Below are 18,479 nucleotides of genomic sequence, written 5' to 3' on the forward strand. Positions count from 1 at the left end.
AACCTTTCTAAGTGAACTGTGAAGAGTAACCGAAGGTGCGTTTATGTAAACCCAACTTAATGCTGATTTTTCTCAAAATTATTTTAGTAGAAAATCTCTTTAAGTATATAAAGTTTCTTTTTCTTCCTTTATTCATTTATATCCTACTCGTCCTCCCCCACAATATTTATATTTTAATCCTTACACCCAAGGATATGTTTATTGATTACTAGAGAGAGAGGAAGTGGGGGGACGTCTGATGTGAGAATCACCAATCTGCGACCTCCCATACGTGCCCCCAACGGGGATCAAACCTGCAACCTTTTAGTGTATGGATGGCACTCCTACCAACTGGAGCTACCAACCAGGGAACAGTATTATTTTTCTTAACCTATAGACTAGGGTTACAGATATATGTGTATGTCATTTTAGAAATGTGAAAGGAAAAAAAGCACTGTTAGGCCAACAAGTTCCTACAGAAACTGGGACTTTCCTTACAATATATATTTTCATAAAGTATATTTAATACACAATTCCTTTAGATGCATTCTGTTATAAACTGTATAGACAAAGCTATGGAGCTCTATTTCCAGCTATACTATTCTTTTTTTCAAGACAATCATTTGGCTATTATTAGTAATGATGCATTACCTTTATTTTAGGAAGATTTTTATTCTAGGGACAGCTGTTAATTAATATAGGGCTCATTTAAAATGAGGGGAGAAAAAAAAGAAACAAGAACAAAAGAAATATGTAACATTTGTTTAATTTTTTCTTCCCAAGGTAATTATCAAGTACTTTTTATAATTATCTGCCAGGCTCATGGTGATTAAAGTTAGAGCATTAGACATTACTAATTCTTTTGATTTTTCTATCAGATTTCTCTGTAAGTTGCAAATAAGAAAAATATTGTGGTATATTTTGGCCATGCATGCCTGTACTACCTGAATCTTATATAATAAGGTTTTAATGTTATCTAAATATTGATCAAAGTCGCCATTTAAAATAAACAAGGAAGCCATACAAACAGAGAAAATGAAAACAGCCCTATCTGTTACTAGTTTACTTAAATTCTCTCAAGAAGCAGACAAGACTTCATTCAGAAGTCGGAATGCTGTGGAATCCTTTCTGCTACTATTGTAACACAAGTCATCTTAGTCCCATCTAGTGTTCAAAAGCAGAAATGTAACCTAGAAGAAATATAATGAAGAACAGCTAATGTAAAAAAAAAAAAAAAAAAGTTTGCCAAATCTTCAATTACTGCATCTCTCCTTTCCTTTTTTTTGGGGGGGTGGGGGTTGGGGGGGCACGGGAGAGGGGGGTTAAGTATATCATTAAAGAAATCCACTTCAAAAAATTTTTGAAGTCCATTTCACAAGTAAGTGCAAATTAATCATGAATGAAGGCTGCTAAGATCCAATCAGACCCAGACTGGCAGATAATAGTGGAAATAATTTATGAAAAACCCATGTTTACACTATAAGGATAGAGTGAGTAGACATTAAGATCCTTATTTTATGGAAACAGAAAGAGGTTAAATGATTTCACCAAGTCCTCGGGTTGGAAAGAAAAAGATCCTGGTTTTATCGGGCACAGCCAAAAGCTAAATAAAACCAATGCACACAAGCACTGGGCTTCGCAGATCTAGGCAGAGACACAAAAACAGTTTCAAGACACTTACATAAGGAACACATCAAAGTCCTCATTCCAGGCAATAATGGTTTAGCTTCTTGAAGAAACACAGGACACTTGGCTCTCCCACTCCCAAAATCCAGAGCACGAGGACTGTCAGTTTATTTCCCGGTGCCATACTTTCCTGGCTCCCGCATGTGCTGACTCTTCAGAGCCTCCATCACTCCGTCTTACTACCAACCCCTGGACCTCATGAGGCTGAGTCAGCGAGTCCTCCGTTGATCCCCAATTCATTTCCAATCCCATTCCCCACAGCAGCTGTTTTCAGTATTATGCATTTCCTTCTTAAAACTCGATTGGGCCCTAGAATCTGTATAGAATTAAACAGAAACCCAGGGGTAAGCCATAGAGTGTCGGCGTGTGGACTGAAGGGTCCCCGGTTTGATTCTGGGCAAGGGCACGTACCTCGGTTGCAGGCTCAATCCCTGGCCCTGGTCGTGGCACATGCAGCAGGCAACCAATCCATGTGTCTCTCTCACACTGATGTTTCTCTCTGCCTCTCCCTTACACTCTCTCTAAAACAAATAAACTAACAAACAACAAAAAAACACCCAAAAACTAAAAATCCCAATTGGAAAATATAAAGATGCCATCACATTATCCTAGTGTGTTTTCCTTTAATTTCTTCTTTTTCTCCAGGCTGAGAGGGAAGAGAGTTTATCTTATCCCAAGGTTAGCCTGGTGTCTCCAACTGTCCACAGTCCGGATAGCTCCCCTCTTTCCCTCCACAGTGTGGCCTGTAACCAGGCTCGGACTCTATGCAGCAAACCCTCCTGAGGCCGACTTCCCCCTCCGCAATAATCCACTTTCACCTTCAGGGCCAAACTCCAGCTGCCTGATGTCCCTTAGAGTCATCTCTTTACTTTTTGCAAATTGGTTTCTGCTTCTAAAACTCTTATTTTAATCCTCACAGGACCCTATGCGATAGGTATTGTTATTAATCCTTTTTGTAAAGGAGTCAACTAAAGCTTAGAAGAGTTAAGCCACTTACCTGACTAGATTGGCTGCCATTCCCCAAACATACCCTTGTTTTCTCCTCCACGCCCACCCACCCGGGGCTTAAACACAAGCTTGCCAGGGCCAGGAAAATTCCATGCCAACATCTAAGTACCGATTCCTATCCTCCTTCAAGGTCTAGCACAAATCCCATGTCTTCCCAGAAGCCTTCCTGAAGAACTCTCCAAGAATCTGCCAGTCCTTCCTTCCCCGTGCCACGACTGACAGCAAGCAGCTGGTTCTGATAACTAAGCACTGACAACCACCTACCCTGTAGCCCAGACAGTGTGTTCCTCTCCCTCCCCAGATCCTGAGCCCCTCAGGGCTGCAGTGCAGCACTGCCCAGGTTTCTTTCATCTGGGCACCTCATTACCGTCACCAAGGGTGCTCCCCAAATTCAACAGATGATAGCAAACTGTTACCTTTGACATTTCTCTAAGATGCTGACAACATGCTGCAAACATTACTTTGAGGACACACAAAAAATTACTGTTACTCTCAATTTGTGCATGTAAAAGCTCCATCTCGAAAAAAAAAAAAAAAGAAACAAAAATGTCCACAGTCCACGTAAATACACTCAGTAAAAGGCCCCAGCCGCCTGTTTGGTCTAATGCATTAACTCAGTGCTTCTCTTTTTCGTGGATCTGTTTGCCGATTTTCGCCCTGACTCACAGGGACACCAGGCTGAATTCAACGGCCAAAGCTGCAACCTCACTCCTCTAGGTCTGTCAACTCAACAGTCAGCTAAGTCCTGTTTTTCATGCCTTCCTGGTTCCCAAAAGACAAGGTCACATGTAAAGAACATTTCTTAAAAATTGCATTCCTTCCCAGTGCGTGGGGGAGCACAGGGGTGACACCTTCTCCCTGTGCTCAGCGGGGAGCCCAGCCCCGGCAGCGGGAAGAGGAGGAGGGAAGAGGCTGCCGCTGCCTGGGAGGACCGGGCACCCTCACTGCGATGGCTCTCCCTCCCACATCTTTAAAGTCCTTGCTAGTTCAACATTCTGTGATATTAAGGATGATTCTAAGTCCAATGACTGTCAAGGGTATAGAATTAAACAGAAACCCAGAGGTAAGCCAGTTTTTATTCTAATGTATAGAATTTTCCTTTTATAAAGAACGATTTCAATATTACATAGATTTAAATCTTACATTGTGTTCCTCTCAGGAAGGAAGAAATGTTTTATTGCAACCAAACATGTAGTATCACAAATGTGTGTGTGTGTGTGTGTGTTTAAATTCCTACTAAGGTAAAGAGATAAAATGACTATGCAATTAAAGGGGGAAAAAAAAAATCTCAGTTCCAAACTATTTTAAATTGAGAAAGGCAATCAATTTATAACCTCAATTACATACTTAAGTAATTTATGCAGAAAAAAAATTCCAAAATTCAAAGATCAAAGAACATAATACTATCTAATAAAGAGGATATGAATATGCTAATTGACCATTGCACCCTCACAAAGATGGTGGTGCCCACAGCCAATAAGGAGGGAATATGTTAATTGACTGCCAGTGCCCATGGCCACAAGATGGCGGCGCCCAGTCTCCTCAGCCCCACCAGGACAGCAGGCACACTGCATGGCTGGGCCCGCCCCCAGGTGGGTCCGGCCGCTCCATGCGCCTGCCTCCAGAGACCCCATCCCCTCAGCCCCCCAGCCGCCCAGGGCCACCCGAGCCTCAGGTAACCACGGCCGGCCGAGGCTTGTGCTGCCAGCAGTGGCAGCAGCAGAGGTGTGATGGGGACGTTGCCTTCCCCTGATCGCCAGGTTGCCCCCCGCCCCTGAGGGCTCCCGGACTGTAGTATTTAATTGCACCAGGCCTCTAGTACTTAATAAGGCTGGAGAAATTCCAGCACACTTAAGCAATTTTCAATATGCCTCACAATTGCATATTGATGAAGAGAACACTGTATTCTTTTTCTGACAATTAACAAAATATAATTTCATGTTAACAGTTAAAAGTATAAGTAAATCCTCAGAGTACATTCCATCCTAAAAATGATTATTTTGTGCTCATAAAAGTACAAAATCAGAGCTACAAGAGATCATTTTTCTTCTCTGCTCTTTCTAAAAAAGGACTCAGAATCCTTCCTACTCTCTAGGCATCAAAGAAAAGTGACTCTGACAAATTCTTCTAGACGTCCTCATCACTATTATCCAGAAGTATGTCAAATAGATCTTACATCAAATAAACAACTTACACTTTAAAAACCCTGTAATACTTATAAGACCACAAAAATAACTGAACATTCAGGCAAAACCTAAAAACAAAACCATTCTCCCTAAATGAATCAGAACTTCAAAAACAAAAAGATCTCATTTCAACAAATCATTTTATTTTTTCCATCATCATTATCCTCTCTCTGTCCTCTTCCACCTCCACCCACTCCTTACCCCCGCAATCACCACACTGTTGTCCATGTCAATGAGCTCTCTCTTATTTTTTATTTTTTGCTCAATCCCTCTAATAATTGCTTTAAAGTTTCATTTATTAAAGGACTAAACCCTAGTCATCACGTTGGTACTGTCATCATCACAGCACATCAAACACAGGTGAGGAGACACGTATTTGACCCAGAAGGGACAGATTGACATTATTTCTAAATTTACAGTTTCTCATCCATTCACTCACTGAAGATCAATACAGATAATTTTAAATGAAACAAAACCACCAATTTACAGGGAATATGAAGAACAGAAAAACATGGTAAGCAACATGACAAGGATTCAATCAGCAAACTCAGACTGTGGGAGACTCAATAGGATAAACAACCTGGTTTCTTCAGTAATAGTTATAAGAAGAAGAAAAAGATACAGAGGAATTGTAATCTATACATTAAAAAAGATCAAGAGGCCCTGCTGGTGTGGCTCAGTTGGTTGAGTGCCAAAACCTGTACCGAAGGTTGCTGGTTCGATTCCTGGCCAGGGTACATGCCCGGGTTGCAGGCTCCATCACCAGTAGGAGACAGCTGACTGCTGTTTCTCTCTCACACTGATGTTTCTCTCTCTCCCCCGCTCCGTACCTCTCCCTCTAAAATCAATAAAAACATGTTTTTAAAAAAAGGTCAAAGAGGCACATCCAAGAAATCACAAAGTGTACACTTCATTTGAACCTAGAACCATCAAACTAAAATAAAGTCCAAGACAATTGGGGAGAATGCTTACATATGTTAGTAACATGATAGCATTTATAACATTATATATTTAGGAAAAAAGAATCTCTATCTTTAGAAGTTACGTAATGAAATATTCCCAGATGACATGTTATGTTATCTGGAATTTGCTTTAGAACAATCCTGGAATTGAGATTTTAGGAGTAAGAATGCAGAGAAGACAAGAGTGGATATAAATTGATAAGTGCTGGTGCTATGTAATGGCGGCAGGAGGGTCACTCTATTACTCTACTTTTGTATATGCTTGAAATGGTCTATATTTCAACAAAGGTTTTCATTGCAAACTGAATAAAAAGATATCCACTGAGGAAAAATTATTATGCTTTGCAGAAAATATCTGGGGAAAAAACACACCAAGATGTTCAAAAGTAATTGACTCTGTGATGTAAACATAGAAATATCTATATCTTAAAAATTCTATAAAAAGCATATGTAACATATAATAAAAAGGATTTTTAAAATCGAGTAGCAAATGACTTTCACTATCTCTTTTTAAAAATAATTCAGTAAAACTGATGAGTGTCTAAGAATCTGAGATATCTATCACTTCTCTAAAATTTTATCATTTCAAGTTTTCTCTAGAAGAACTAAACACTTCAGAAATGCCTTTCATCAGGAAACTGAATTATAATGATCAATGAACATGAATTGGATATGGAAAATCATTACTTCAATTACTTAATCAAAATATAATGGCTTTATTATAATCTATCTATCTATCTATATAATCTATCTATATAATAGAGGAATATGCAAATTAGCTGGGACACCATAAAGTCACAACCAAACAGCAGGGACCTGAGGCTGCATGGTGCCTAGCCAGGGCAAGGGACCTCAGGCCGTGCCCCCTGCCTGGTGGGGCTTGACGGGGGACCTCAGGTCACGCCACCCGCCCCGGTGCCTAGCCAGGAGACCTCAGGCTGCACCCGCGTGCCCCAGCATCGGGCTGGGGGACCTGAGGCTGCGCCCCCTGTCCGGCGGGGCTTGATGGGGGACCTGAGGCTACGCCCCCCCCCGCCCGGATGGACTTGACGGGGGTGGGGCCAGCCGGGTCTGAGTCTCCTGTGCTTTCGAAGCGCATGCAGGTGGTGGGCTGGGACTTGACTCTGGGTCCCTCGGCGTGCCCCAGACTCTGACAGGAGGGAGATTTTCATATACATTTTACTAATTTTCTTTCATCTCTGACACTTCTATTATCAAGAAAGGGCAAATAGCAATATTAAAATATTTCCTCTAATTAATTCCCTTTTAATGTGTGCGAATTTCGTGCACCAGGCCACTAGTTATTTTATAATTATAATTTTATATGTTGCTCCTGCAACATATTTAGTATACCCAAACACAACAAGGATTAAAAACAATATTCCTCAATTACTATATATTCAGTTATTGTAAATGGTTAAATTAGCTACTAGACAAAAATATTAGAGATAGATGAAAATATTTTTCTAAAAAATAAGGGATGACACCCAAGCCTGAAGGAGGAAGCTGTGAATCTGTGTGGGTCACGTGTCAGCATATGTTGGGATGAGGTGTGTAAACTGCACCTCCACAGCAGAAAGTCAGCTAAAAGACAAATCACAAAGTAGAACTAAAGGGTGTTATTTAGAAATACACGCCATAGGGAACAGGAAAAAGTTAAAGGTCTGAAGTAGAAAAGAGTGGGGCAGCATATTATTTTCTGTTCAAACTTTGCATTACAATTGTTTTTAACCTTTTGCACTCGGATGTCGAGTGTGACGGTTATTGAATGTATCAATAATTTGAAATATAAAAAAATCCAAATAAATAAGTTTGTATGAAAAGAAACTCCAGTTTTTTATTCTACTGCCGCGCTTTGTAAAATCTGGGGTATTTAAAAAATTAAATCCCGAGTAGAATAAAAGAATCGAGAAAAAAGCGAGTGCAAAGGGTTAAACCATGCACCTGGTTCACCTGGATAAGCACTAAATTAGAAGAAGCACACACTGCAATGGAAAAATGTCTCACCAATAGTCATAGCTCTCATCCCAGTTGTCAAAATGTACCAGGAAACGATTGTCCACCATATCTGTTACCGTAGCAACACAGATAAATGCAGGGTTCTTTTTGTCTACAGCTTCAAGCTTCATTCCAACTCGGAAGCCTGATGGGATCACTGTCTATGAAACACACAGATTTAATTAGAGATAAGCACACACTCAACAGTGAGACCCATACCCTCTCTGCACCTCTGGGTGAAGGCCTGGCATCCACCAGCTGTGTCCACACCATTTAAGAATCAACCACCAGCTTTACAACGGGGTCACTTTCCAACAAGAGCAGTAAGAAAAATGCCCTGTTGCTACACCCAATTAACTGTCCCAATTAACTATGTGGAATTCAAAACTAAAACACCCTCAGCCTCTCAAGAGTTTAATTAATATTAACGTGTGTTTTGGTACCTTAGACAACTATATTAGTTAGGCAAGTCTGATTCACCAAATAAGTTCCCTTTCTGTTTTTCTCTTCCTTGATTATAGAGTTAACAATGAAAGTTATTTCACACAAAATACGCACTTAGTAAGTTAAAACTGTGTGTGAGTCAGTACACATTCACTCCCACTTCTTAAAAGATTTCTCAAAGGAGTACTGAAAGTAGGTCATCTTCATAAATGAACTGGCTGTTAATATATAAAGCTATTCAAATACTTTGTAATATAAGGAAATCCACAAATTATTAGCCATCTGGGACATGGACCTAAGATAATAAAAAATTCAATAAAATTTAGTGCTTAAGGGTCAGTAAAATGTAAACTTTCCTTATAATCTTTTGTGAGGAAAAATATCCTAAACTCAGAGAAGTGTACTTGGGCATCAATTATGCCCATCACAATCCTTCTGCCCATTTAAAAATAAAATCCTTCTGCCCAGCCAACGTGGCTCAATGGTTCAGCATTGACCTATGAACCAGGAGGTCACAGTTCAATTCCAGGTCAGGGCACATGCCCCGGGTGCAGGCACGATCCTCAGTGTGGGGCATGCAGGAAGTAGCCGATCAATGATTCTCTCTCATCATTGATGTTTCTATCTCTCTCTCTCTCTCTCTCTCTCTCTCTCCCTTCCTCTCTGAAATCAATAAAAATACAATTAAAAATAAATAAAAATAAAATCCATCTGTCCAGACTGAAAAATACTGATACTATCTTAATTACTTTAAGCGAAATAGATGCTGTCTCTCTTTTTAGCATAAATATACCACGTCATTACAAACTGTAGATGGCCCAGCACCTGAAAATGTTAGAATTCAGTCCTGGCTGAATTAAAGAAGCAGTCACTAATGCTACAAAGATACTTTGTAGCATACTTTTAAGTCCTGAAATTATCTATCAGAGTTCTGACCATAAATATTTGAGTATCCTAAGGTAGAGGAAACTACAAAAATTAATTGCTTCTTAGATACCAATCACATAACCCAAGATTAAGTTGTGTGCTAGCAAAGCACAGAATTTAAGAAGACGGTTCAAAGCAGTTAATCAAATCCCCAACTGACGTCTTCATCAGAGAACCAGGCAGGGATGAGGAAACTTGGAGTAGTGAGAGCAGGCCATGGGTTTTCCACCTAACTGCCCTTGTCTATTACACACACCCTTCAGTTCTCTAATTCACCAGGCTTATGTTTAGTTTGACCGGAGAATCTTTTAGCCATTTCACTGATGCTGAAAACAACAGGTTAGAATCATTTCCCAAATGGAGGGCATTTGGACGGGGGGTGGAAGAACATCTTCTCTAATCCTCATATATATTTTCATTTGGAGGGAATGTTATTGAAACATTACTGCCTCCTTTCCACATTCTCACTCGCTGTTACCTGACTGATGAATCTGCAAGAAGGAACAGGTCATACTCTAAATGTGGGAGGGTGTGTATGCCCTGGTCCAATGCTCCTGGGTTTGGGTGGTGGGGCAGGAAGGGCCAGTAAATCACTTTAATTCTAGGGCTCAGAACCAAGAAGCTCATTTGATAGCAGATGTAGGCCATGCAACTGAGCCCTTACCGGTTACAAAGACAATATTTTGGTTTTCTACCTGATTGCTCTCTGTTCTTTCCAATTTGATCAGAACTTGGGCCAGGAAGAAGAATGTAAGGTATCAGGCCTCCTCAGAGATCTCAAATGTAATGGAAAGTAGTAATACAGGTCAAGGAGGAGAAAGTACACACACATCCGATGGTGCTGCCGTTATACTGAAAATAAAGCTAGAAGCTAGAGTGAAGGTGAATCATGGTCTCTAGCATACAAATCCAAACAGGGCTCCGTTCGTCTCACTATGTGAATCCCATTGCAGCAGCACGCTGAACAGATGACAGTAACAATAAAGTATCCCATCAATTTACTTTTTTATGCACCTTAACTGTAAATTACACCTGCATTTTGTACTATGTTGCCTGCTACTATTCAATAAAAAAAAGACAACCATAATATGGCTATAAAAAAGAAGTTTACTTAGGAAGATTTTAAGCTAATTTTAAAGTTTAATTAAGGTAAGAGTACTCTATTTTCCAAAGCAATAAAATTTGTTATAGTTTCTTGCTATCACTTGGAATTTATCCTACACACAACAGCCACTATTTTTTTTTTTTTAAGAAAAAGTATTTTGGATGTACTTACTATATTCTGATTCTCAAATAATGACTTGGGAGCAGCCTGAGCTTTACATGTCTTCAGGTAAGTCTGCCAATTAAATTCTTCTTCTTTATAACCTAGAGCAAGAACATATAAACAGACTTAGTAACACAGCAAAATATTTCACTTAGTTATCCATTCTCACTTTTTTTAAAAAATGTATTTTTATTGATTTCAGGTAGGAAGGGAGAGAGGGATAGAAACATTAACGATGAGAGGGAATCAATGATTGGCTGCCTCCTGCACGCCCCCTACTGGGGATCGAGCCCGCAACCTGAGCATGTGCCCTTGACTGTAATCAAGCCTGAGACCCTTCAGTCCGCAGGCCGATGCTCTATTCACTGAGCCAAACCAGCTGGGGCCCATTCCCACTTTTATCTGTAATTCAAACATGCCAAAATCAGGAGATCAAGTGATTTTTAAAAATATACATATTTTTATTGACTTCAGAGAGGAAGGGAGAGGGAGAGAGAGACAAAAACATTGATGAGAGAGAATCATCAATTGGCTGTCCTGGGGATCGAACCCGCAACCCAGGCAAGTGCCCTGACCAGAAATCGAACTGTGATCTCCTGGTTCATAGGTTGACACTACCACTGAGCCACACTGGCAGGGCCAAGTGGTTTTTTTAAACAGACAAAATTTAAATCATAACTCATAACTATGCATTTTTATACACAGGTTGTGTTTATTTACAACAAATTATACTTTTTTTTCAATTCTGAATAAATAGTAATGGATATAAAGAAAAGGTGTAAGGAAGTAAATACATATTATACTTAGGTATGCTTCTTTTATTACCTGGGCATTTCTATCAGTATTTAGGTAGAACTCCTTAGCAGTAGGGTAGTGACCTAGAGTAGTCAAATTCTTTATTTTTCCCTCACCTATTCTATTTCAGGAGACTAACTTGTAAGAACTAATGGGAAGCTGGAAAAATAGTAATACAACAGATTAAATCTTTTTGGCCTATAACCACAGGATTGATAATTCAAGATTTATGAAGTAAGCATGTTGGTAAATTAGAATAATGGAAATGTCCTTGCCTTAATTTTCGCAATTTCATGCTTAATGTTGATAAAGCCAACCTTTTCTTACAGAAAGGAAATTTAGCATTTTATCTTATCAGTTCTCTGCTACTCCCATTAAAAGCATGAAAAGAACAGCTAATAAGTCACCATATATAAGCAGTCAATTCATATAAAGACTTACAGATTTTCTTTTTTTTACCCTCATTTTTTTCTGTATGTTTTTGTTTAATCCCTCAGCTATTTGAAAATACCATCTTGCCATCAATTTTTCACTTAAAACCAAAGGATGCTATTAAAAAACAATAACCGCGAGACACCCAAAATATCAAACTAGTAACAGGGATCTTTTGTATCATGTTAACACTACTATTGCAATAGCTGAAAAAGGAAGGAAATATGCCATTATTAAACACAGAAATGGACTGAAAGATGGTATCTGTTGTTCTTGGATCCTTATGTAAACATGAAACAGGCAAAATTATTGGCAGAATGTAAAGAACTCAATAATAAATAAATAATTGCCATTAGTTCAACCACCGTCTAAACCAATTTTTAGTGTTATATTGTCCTTTCCAATCTGCTAAATATTGACATCTATATATTCAACGCATGATTTCTTGAAATTTCATATACATTAAAATATGAGTAAGTAAACTTAATTTTGTAAACAAGTTAGAATTTTTCAAATCAGCTTTTTCAAATATGTATATAAAATGGCAATCTGTAGCTAAAATTTATTTGTAGTCAAAATAAAGTATCTTGCAAAGGTTATTTTATATGCAAATAAGTACAAGGACATAGTTCATTCTCTTGAATAGGATTCTACTTTTTTTTCCTTTCACTCTAATGAATGTATTTGTTCATCAAGCTTGAATTTGGACCTATCTGAATTATAGAGCCTGAATTCTTAAAAATTCCAAATCAACAGGTAAAGATGTTTTTATAGAATTTAAAATATGAAACCAAAAAGTGACAATACCTTTGGGAGGGTGGAGCTTATGGCCAGTTTTCTCACACCACCCAACTGGGTGAATATCCAGAGCGTCTGCATTAACCCAGAAGTCATAGCAATCAGGATACCCATCAAAGTGCAGCTTTATCCGGTATCCACAAACCTGAAATAGGTGCCGGTTGATGAATTAATAACCAAAAAAACACACCCAGAATGCGGTGTGCATGGACATCAGTATGAAACCACTTATGTTAATCAAAGCACCCTCATTAACAACAGCAAACACATGACAAAATCCAACAGCCAAGGCTATTATGTACATGGGAAAGGCTGGGCTGCAGTGTTCTGGCTTCATCCCTGGTTACATCAGGAGCATGGATACGGGATGAAAAACACTTTTCCCACATGTACACATCCCCTCTCATTCGTGCATCACCGTCGGGGGCTGGCGTGGAAGCAGCCAGCCCAGCACAGGCACACGGCTCCTGCAGAGTCCCAGAGCGCCTGCCCTGCTGCACACTGTGTGCTGGCTCCTTGTCCTTCATGAAGTTCCACACGCAGTGGTACCCAGCCAGACCAAGGCTGGTGCAGACTCAGAGAAGTCAACAGATCCTCTTTCTCCAACAATGACTTGGGAGCAGCCTGAGCTTTGCATGTCTTCAAAGCATCTTTTCCCATTATTAAAAGTCCACAGTCACCATTTTATTTTAAAAATAAAGCTTACCTCAGCCACTGTGAGGACGCAGTACACGGACTGATGCTCAGGGTCCACGCCTTCTAATTTCATGCCAACTTTAAACCCATTTTTGTTATATGGAAAGGATTGATACTACAATGAAAAATGACAGCAGTTTTAGTATTTTATCCTGAATGTTTCATTAAAATTATGAATAATTACCATTCTTAAATAAAGTCTTTAACCAAATAAATAAATAACTTTTAAAAATTCAAAAGACAAGGATCACCTCATGACCCAATGGAAAATGGATAAAGACTACAAAGAGGTCACAGGAAAAAAAATTTATATGTTTTACAAATTTGAAAAGATGCTCAACCTCACTCTAATAAAAGTCATATAAAAATTACACAAAAAATATATTTCACCTATCAGGTTGGTAATGATAAAAAAGTTTGATAACATTGTTGGCAAGACTCTAGGGAAACAGATGCACATGTACATCACTAGTAAGGATATACAGTAAATTGCAATCTCATGATATCTATTAAAAAAGAACACTCTCTTCAGCTCAGCAATTCTAATTCTAGGAAATTATCCAACAGAGATAACCACATGTGCAAAATGGCAGGTGTACAAAATTATTCATTGAAACATTTACATGGCAAAAGGTTTGTGTATCTATCTTCCATATGTACATATAGTATTCCTTCTTATGTCTAACCCAGTGATGGCGAACCTATGACACGTGTGTCAGCACTGACACGCGTAGCCATTTCTGATGACATGCGGCCGCTGAGGCGGCCACATGCCGAGGATGAAACATTTGCTGCTCCTGAGGATGAAACATTGTGAAATAAAGTTTTTTCCTCAAAGTGACACACTACCCGAGTTATGCTCAGTTTTTTGGCGAAGTTTGACACACCAAGCTCAAAAGGTTGCCCATCCCTGGTCTAACCTATAATAACTTAAGGTGCCCCCTAAAGGTTGACATATATATCACATATGTGTGTGTCATATATGTTAATATATGTCACATGTCAATCCATAGGGGGCAGCTAAAATGACTATGGAACAGCTGTAAGATTGCATTTTATGCATTAATATCATAGAATGATAAAGGAAAGAATGAACTGAGATGGAATAATTTCCAAATTAAGTTAACAAAAAAGCAAAGTCCAAACAACAATATGAGTGACATATGTTATCATTTGGTTTAAGAGGGGGAGAGGATTTGGATCTACATACATTGCTTATCTCAACCACTGAGTCACGCTGGCCAGGCCTATACATAAAATTTCTTTTTAAAAATTGTAAAAAGGCTATTTCTCAAAGGACCAAAGTTACAGTAAATAATTATATAGAATAAGTTCATAAGTGATTACTACTGTTTACTAGTAAATTAAATATGTTACTATAAAGAACACATCCTAATATTTACTTGTCATACTTTTTAAAAAATTCCTAAGTTCCTACATATTTAACAAGATATTGATGGCAGACTTATTATATATTATGACTAAATATTAAATAATTTAAGCTAGGAGTCAACAAACTATAGTCTATGGGTCAAATCTAGGCCACCATCTGTAATTGAAGTTTTACTGGAATACAGCTATATTTATTCACCTCTATATTGTTTATGGCTGCTTTCAGGACAGCAACAGAGCTGAGCTGTAGCACCCGAGCCTAGATGCCCACAAAGCCTAGAATGCTTGCTCTCTGGCCCTTTATAGAAAAAGTTGGTTGACCCGTTTTAGCCCAGTGGCAGCAGCTCCTAGCTAGAACTACACTTGGCGTCTATACCTTTAACTGATTTTAAATTACTAATGATACAATATTTTCACTGGAGTTAATAAAATACAGTAATTCATTTTTAGATTTTTTGTTGTGATATTACGTGAACCTCAGTAACTCATTTCTATTCTCCCAAAGCCATCATGTTGACATGAAATTTCATGCCAGTTTTACTTTTATCTACTAGTTTTTTAGTAATAGCAGAAATACCTCTTAAAATGGAGTGAAAACTGGTAAATGCTGAGAGAAAAGAGCACGTATGTAGCGGTGTGCCTACGCACACAGCTTGGGAGAGAGGGAGGTGTCGTGTACTAATGCTAGCTGGCCCTGCAGGTACCCCTCCACATAAATACACACATGCAAAACAACATGCTTGAGAAATCATCCCAAGTCACAGGTGCAAAACAGACAGCGGACATGGCAGTGCTGACGCCAGACAGTACGGCAGCTCCGTGCCGTCAGACACAGCGTTCTCCAGAGGGGCCGTACCTCCTTGAATAGCTTCGTTGGCACTGCCACAGCCTTTTCCTCTTCCAGGTAGGATGCCCAGCACCAGGCCTTCTTTCCTTTAGGAGGCAAACCTGAAAGGCAAGTGAGATGAAAATGAAGGAATCTCCAAGTCTAAAACATTCACAGATGTGCACTGTGAACTCTCACTTCCCTGAACACCATGAGGCCGGGCTCTTCTCTTACTACCACAGCTGGTGTTCTCAGTCTCCTCTCTTGGCTCCTCTTCCGAGGAAATGGGAGCCAAGCAGTGAACTGCAGTGTGTATCCTCAGCTATGAGGGTAGAAGAAAGACTCCGAAGAACTCAGAATAAAGGAAGAAGACGCAGCAGAAAATCAAGACAGAAGAGTACCATGGAAGCTACAGGAAGCAGGTGCTTCTAGGGGCAGGATGCTCAAAAACTAAGAGGTCAAGAAGTTGAAAACTAGAAATGGCCAGTGCACTGAGTGGTTAGGGAATGGCTATCAATTAGGGTGAAAGGGAAGAAAATCAATTCAGTGAGGGACAGATTTTGAGCAAAAGAATATATGTGATAAAGATATGGTGTCAGCTAAAATCAATTTTATTTGGGATTAACTTGACAAATAATGGAAATATAAGGAAAATGCAATAGCTGGATAGGTAACAAAATTGGGGGAAAGGTATTTTAGGGATGAGATCTGAACCAGCTAAGGTGGAGCTCATGAAGAGAAAAAAAGTCTGAATTACTAAGGAGTAAAAATAAATGACTAAAGGAACAAGGTCCCACAGGGGACAGGGCCCTGAGAATAGAAATGAAGGTGAAGGGAGAGAAAGATTAATGACATCTTTGAGGCAAAGTGCTGAGTAACTGAGAATTTATTCCCTTTAATCTCAGTGACATAAACTAGAAGCCATCTCCCCCAATGGTAGAAGTTAGGCTGTGTGCTTCAGGCAGGTTGAAATGTTTCAAACGCTTTTCTTTCAAGGCTTAAAAGATGAACAAGCAAGGAATGCATCCATCACAGAAGAGGAACATTGGGGTCACAGTCCTGATTTGTAGGGACGACATGACTGGGCGGGGCGGAAGTGGAGCTGTGCAAGTGGAGTGACCTAACGTGAAGGACTGGCCAGGCCGATGTGGCAGGTCAAGGGGATAAAGGCCAGCAGAGGACACTGGGGCTCTAGGAAAATGACGTGAGGTCCATGCTGAACAAGGTGGGAGTTCATCCACTCAAGTACTAAAGGGAAGGGCCTGAGGACTGGATTCCTCATGAGAATAAAGTGTTGCCAGAGGAACAATGAAGAAAAAAAAAAAGGTACCATATTAGGAGGCTGTGGTTTGAGAGAAAACATTAAAAACTTAAAACTTATACCCTTAGGAAATGAACAAGAACATAGGTGTTAATGAAAGTGCAGAAATAGATGAAACCTACTCATGCTCAAATAAAGTAAGATGTTCTCGTGTTTGCCCGGACACTATTCAAAAGTGACCAACTTCCGTTTTTCCCTTATCTATTTTTTCAAAACTATAATCTTATTGATAAAATTTAATTTAAGAAATCCCAAAGTAATACCTTAGCTACCCTAATGTGCATTACAACTAAGACGAAAACATCTACCCGCATGAAATGTTTTAAGTTTCATAAAGTGACAAGTCAAGCCTTTTCTTCATCGACTCACCCTGCTTTAACACAGCTGAATCACCGCGTCTTTTTCTCCGGGCTCTCTGTGAACCCCTCAGGATTCTCCCATCTTGTTTGTTCTCCTACAATGAGAGAGGAAAACTATGATTTTTTGACAGTTTGTAAAACTGGCACCAACAAAAAGTTAGAGAGCTACCAGAAAGCATTATTTGTTTTGTATCCTTCTTCAATTTCACTTCCTAAGTTTTAAGTAAGAATATATGTAATTTGAGAGCTATGCTGCTTTTGGCCTAAGGTCATCACAAAATAAGAGCATTTCCAAGAATTGCTCTGTAGAATAGCAGGGATCCTGCTCCTGCCTCCTTGAAACACTTTCTTCTCTTAGCTCCTGGGACCCTCTCTTCTCACACCTCCACGGCCCCTCTTCTCAGTCCCTTTGCTAGTGTCTCCTCCAACCCAGCCCTCTTCTGGTCTCTATCTAATCTCTCTCCCTAAGTTTTAAAGGTCATCTTCCTACCAGATATCCCCGGTACATACTCCACACTCATGCATACACCTGCCTACTGGATCTCCACTTGGATGTCTCATAAGCATCTCAAACTCCTTGATGCCCAAGTAACTCCAGATTCCATACTCCAGCCTTGCCTTCCCATCCTCAGTAAATGGTATCATTTTCTAGTCAGTGGTTCAAGCCAAAAGCCTACGAGTTAGCCCTGATTCTTCTCTTTCCCTCACACACCAACAAACCTACCTCTAACGGATCCCAAATCCACTGTTCTATCTTACACAGCCCTTTTAGCTGGTCTACTACAATAAAATCCTAACTGGTTTCCCTCATTCCACTTTTGCTCTCACCTGGCAAAGCTAGAGTGATCATTTTAAAACATAAATAATATCACAGTGTCTCCTTGCCTTTAACTTTCCAATGGTTTCCCGTCACACCCAGAATACAATGAAAACCCATTACTCTGGTTTACCATAAAGCCCTCCATGGCCTGGACCTCTTCAGCTTCATCTGACTCCACTCTCAACTGTATTGTCTTCTTTTATTTCCTCAAACAAAACATGCTGCACATTATTGTAGGAACTTTTCCTTAAGCTGCTCCACTTCCCAGAGGGCTCCTCACTCCTAACTTTACCAAGCTGACTCCTTCTTAGTATTCAGATCACATTGTTCACGCCACCTTCTCTGGGAGGCCTCCTTGACAACCCAACTTAAAATGGCCAATCCTCAAGCCCTATTGTAATTCTCAGCAAAGCACTTATCACAGACTGGCATTTCTCTTGTTTATTTTATTATATGTTCCCTTAGTAAGAATGTAATGTCCCTGAGAGTAGAGACCTGTCCTGCTGCTGTCTTGTTCATCCTGCATTCTATCTATGGAAAGAAACTAAATATGCATTGTCAAAACTGAAGGTCTACTGTTGCC

General features: G+C 39.6%; 1 protein-coding gene and 1 long non-coding RNA gene across 2 annotated transcripts in view; one reads left to right on the top strand and one right to left on the bottom strand.

Moving 5' to 3' along the window:
• L3MBTL3 (L3MBTL histone methyl-lysine binding protein 3) overlaps positions 1–18,479 on the bottom strand; it is a 92,349-nt gene that overhangs the window by 35,965 nt on the left and 37,905 nt on the right. The window contains exons 8-13 of the mRNA XM_028142468.2: positions 17,087–17,171; positions 15,427–15,518; positions 13,189–13,293; positions 12,492–12,627; positions 10,467–10,558; positions 7,829–7,980 (exon numbers count right to left, since the gene is read on the bottom strand). Of these exons, the coding sequence (XP_027998269.2) occupies positions 7,829–7,980; positions 10,467–10,558; positions 12,492–12,627; positions 13,189–13,293; positions 15,427–15,518; positions 17,087–17,171 (662 nt within the window). The remainder of the gene's footprint in view (positions 1–7,828; positions 7,981–10,466; positions 10,559–12,491; positions 12,628–13,188; positions 13,294–15,426; positions 15,519–17,086; positions 17,172–18,479) is intronic.
• Positions 8,045–11,458, top strand: LOC129150597 (uncharacterized). The gene is made up of 3 exons (XR_008557314.1): positions 8,045–8,142; positions 10,443–10,523; positions 11,383–11,458. It is a non-coding gene; the product is annotated as an uncharacterized LOC129150597 (long non-coding RNA).

The sequence above is a fragment of the Eptesicus fuscus genome, chromosome 10 (assembly GCF_027574615.1).
Source record: "Eptesicus fuscus isolate TK198812 chromosome 10, DD_ASM_mEF_20220401, whole genome shotgun sequence".
NCBI lineage: Eukaryota > Metazoa > Chordata > Mammalia > Chiroptera > Vespertilionidae > Eptesicus > Eptesicus fuscus.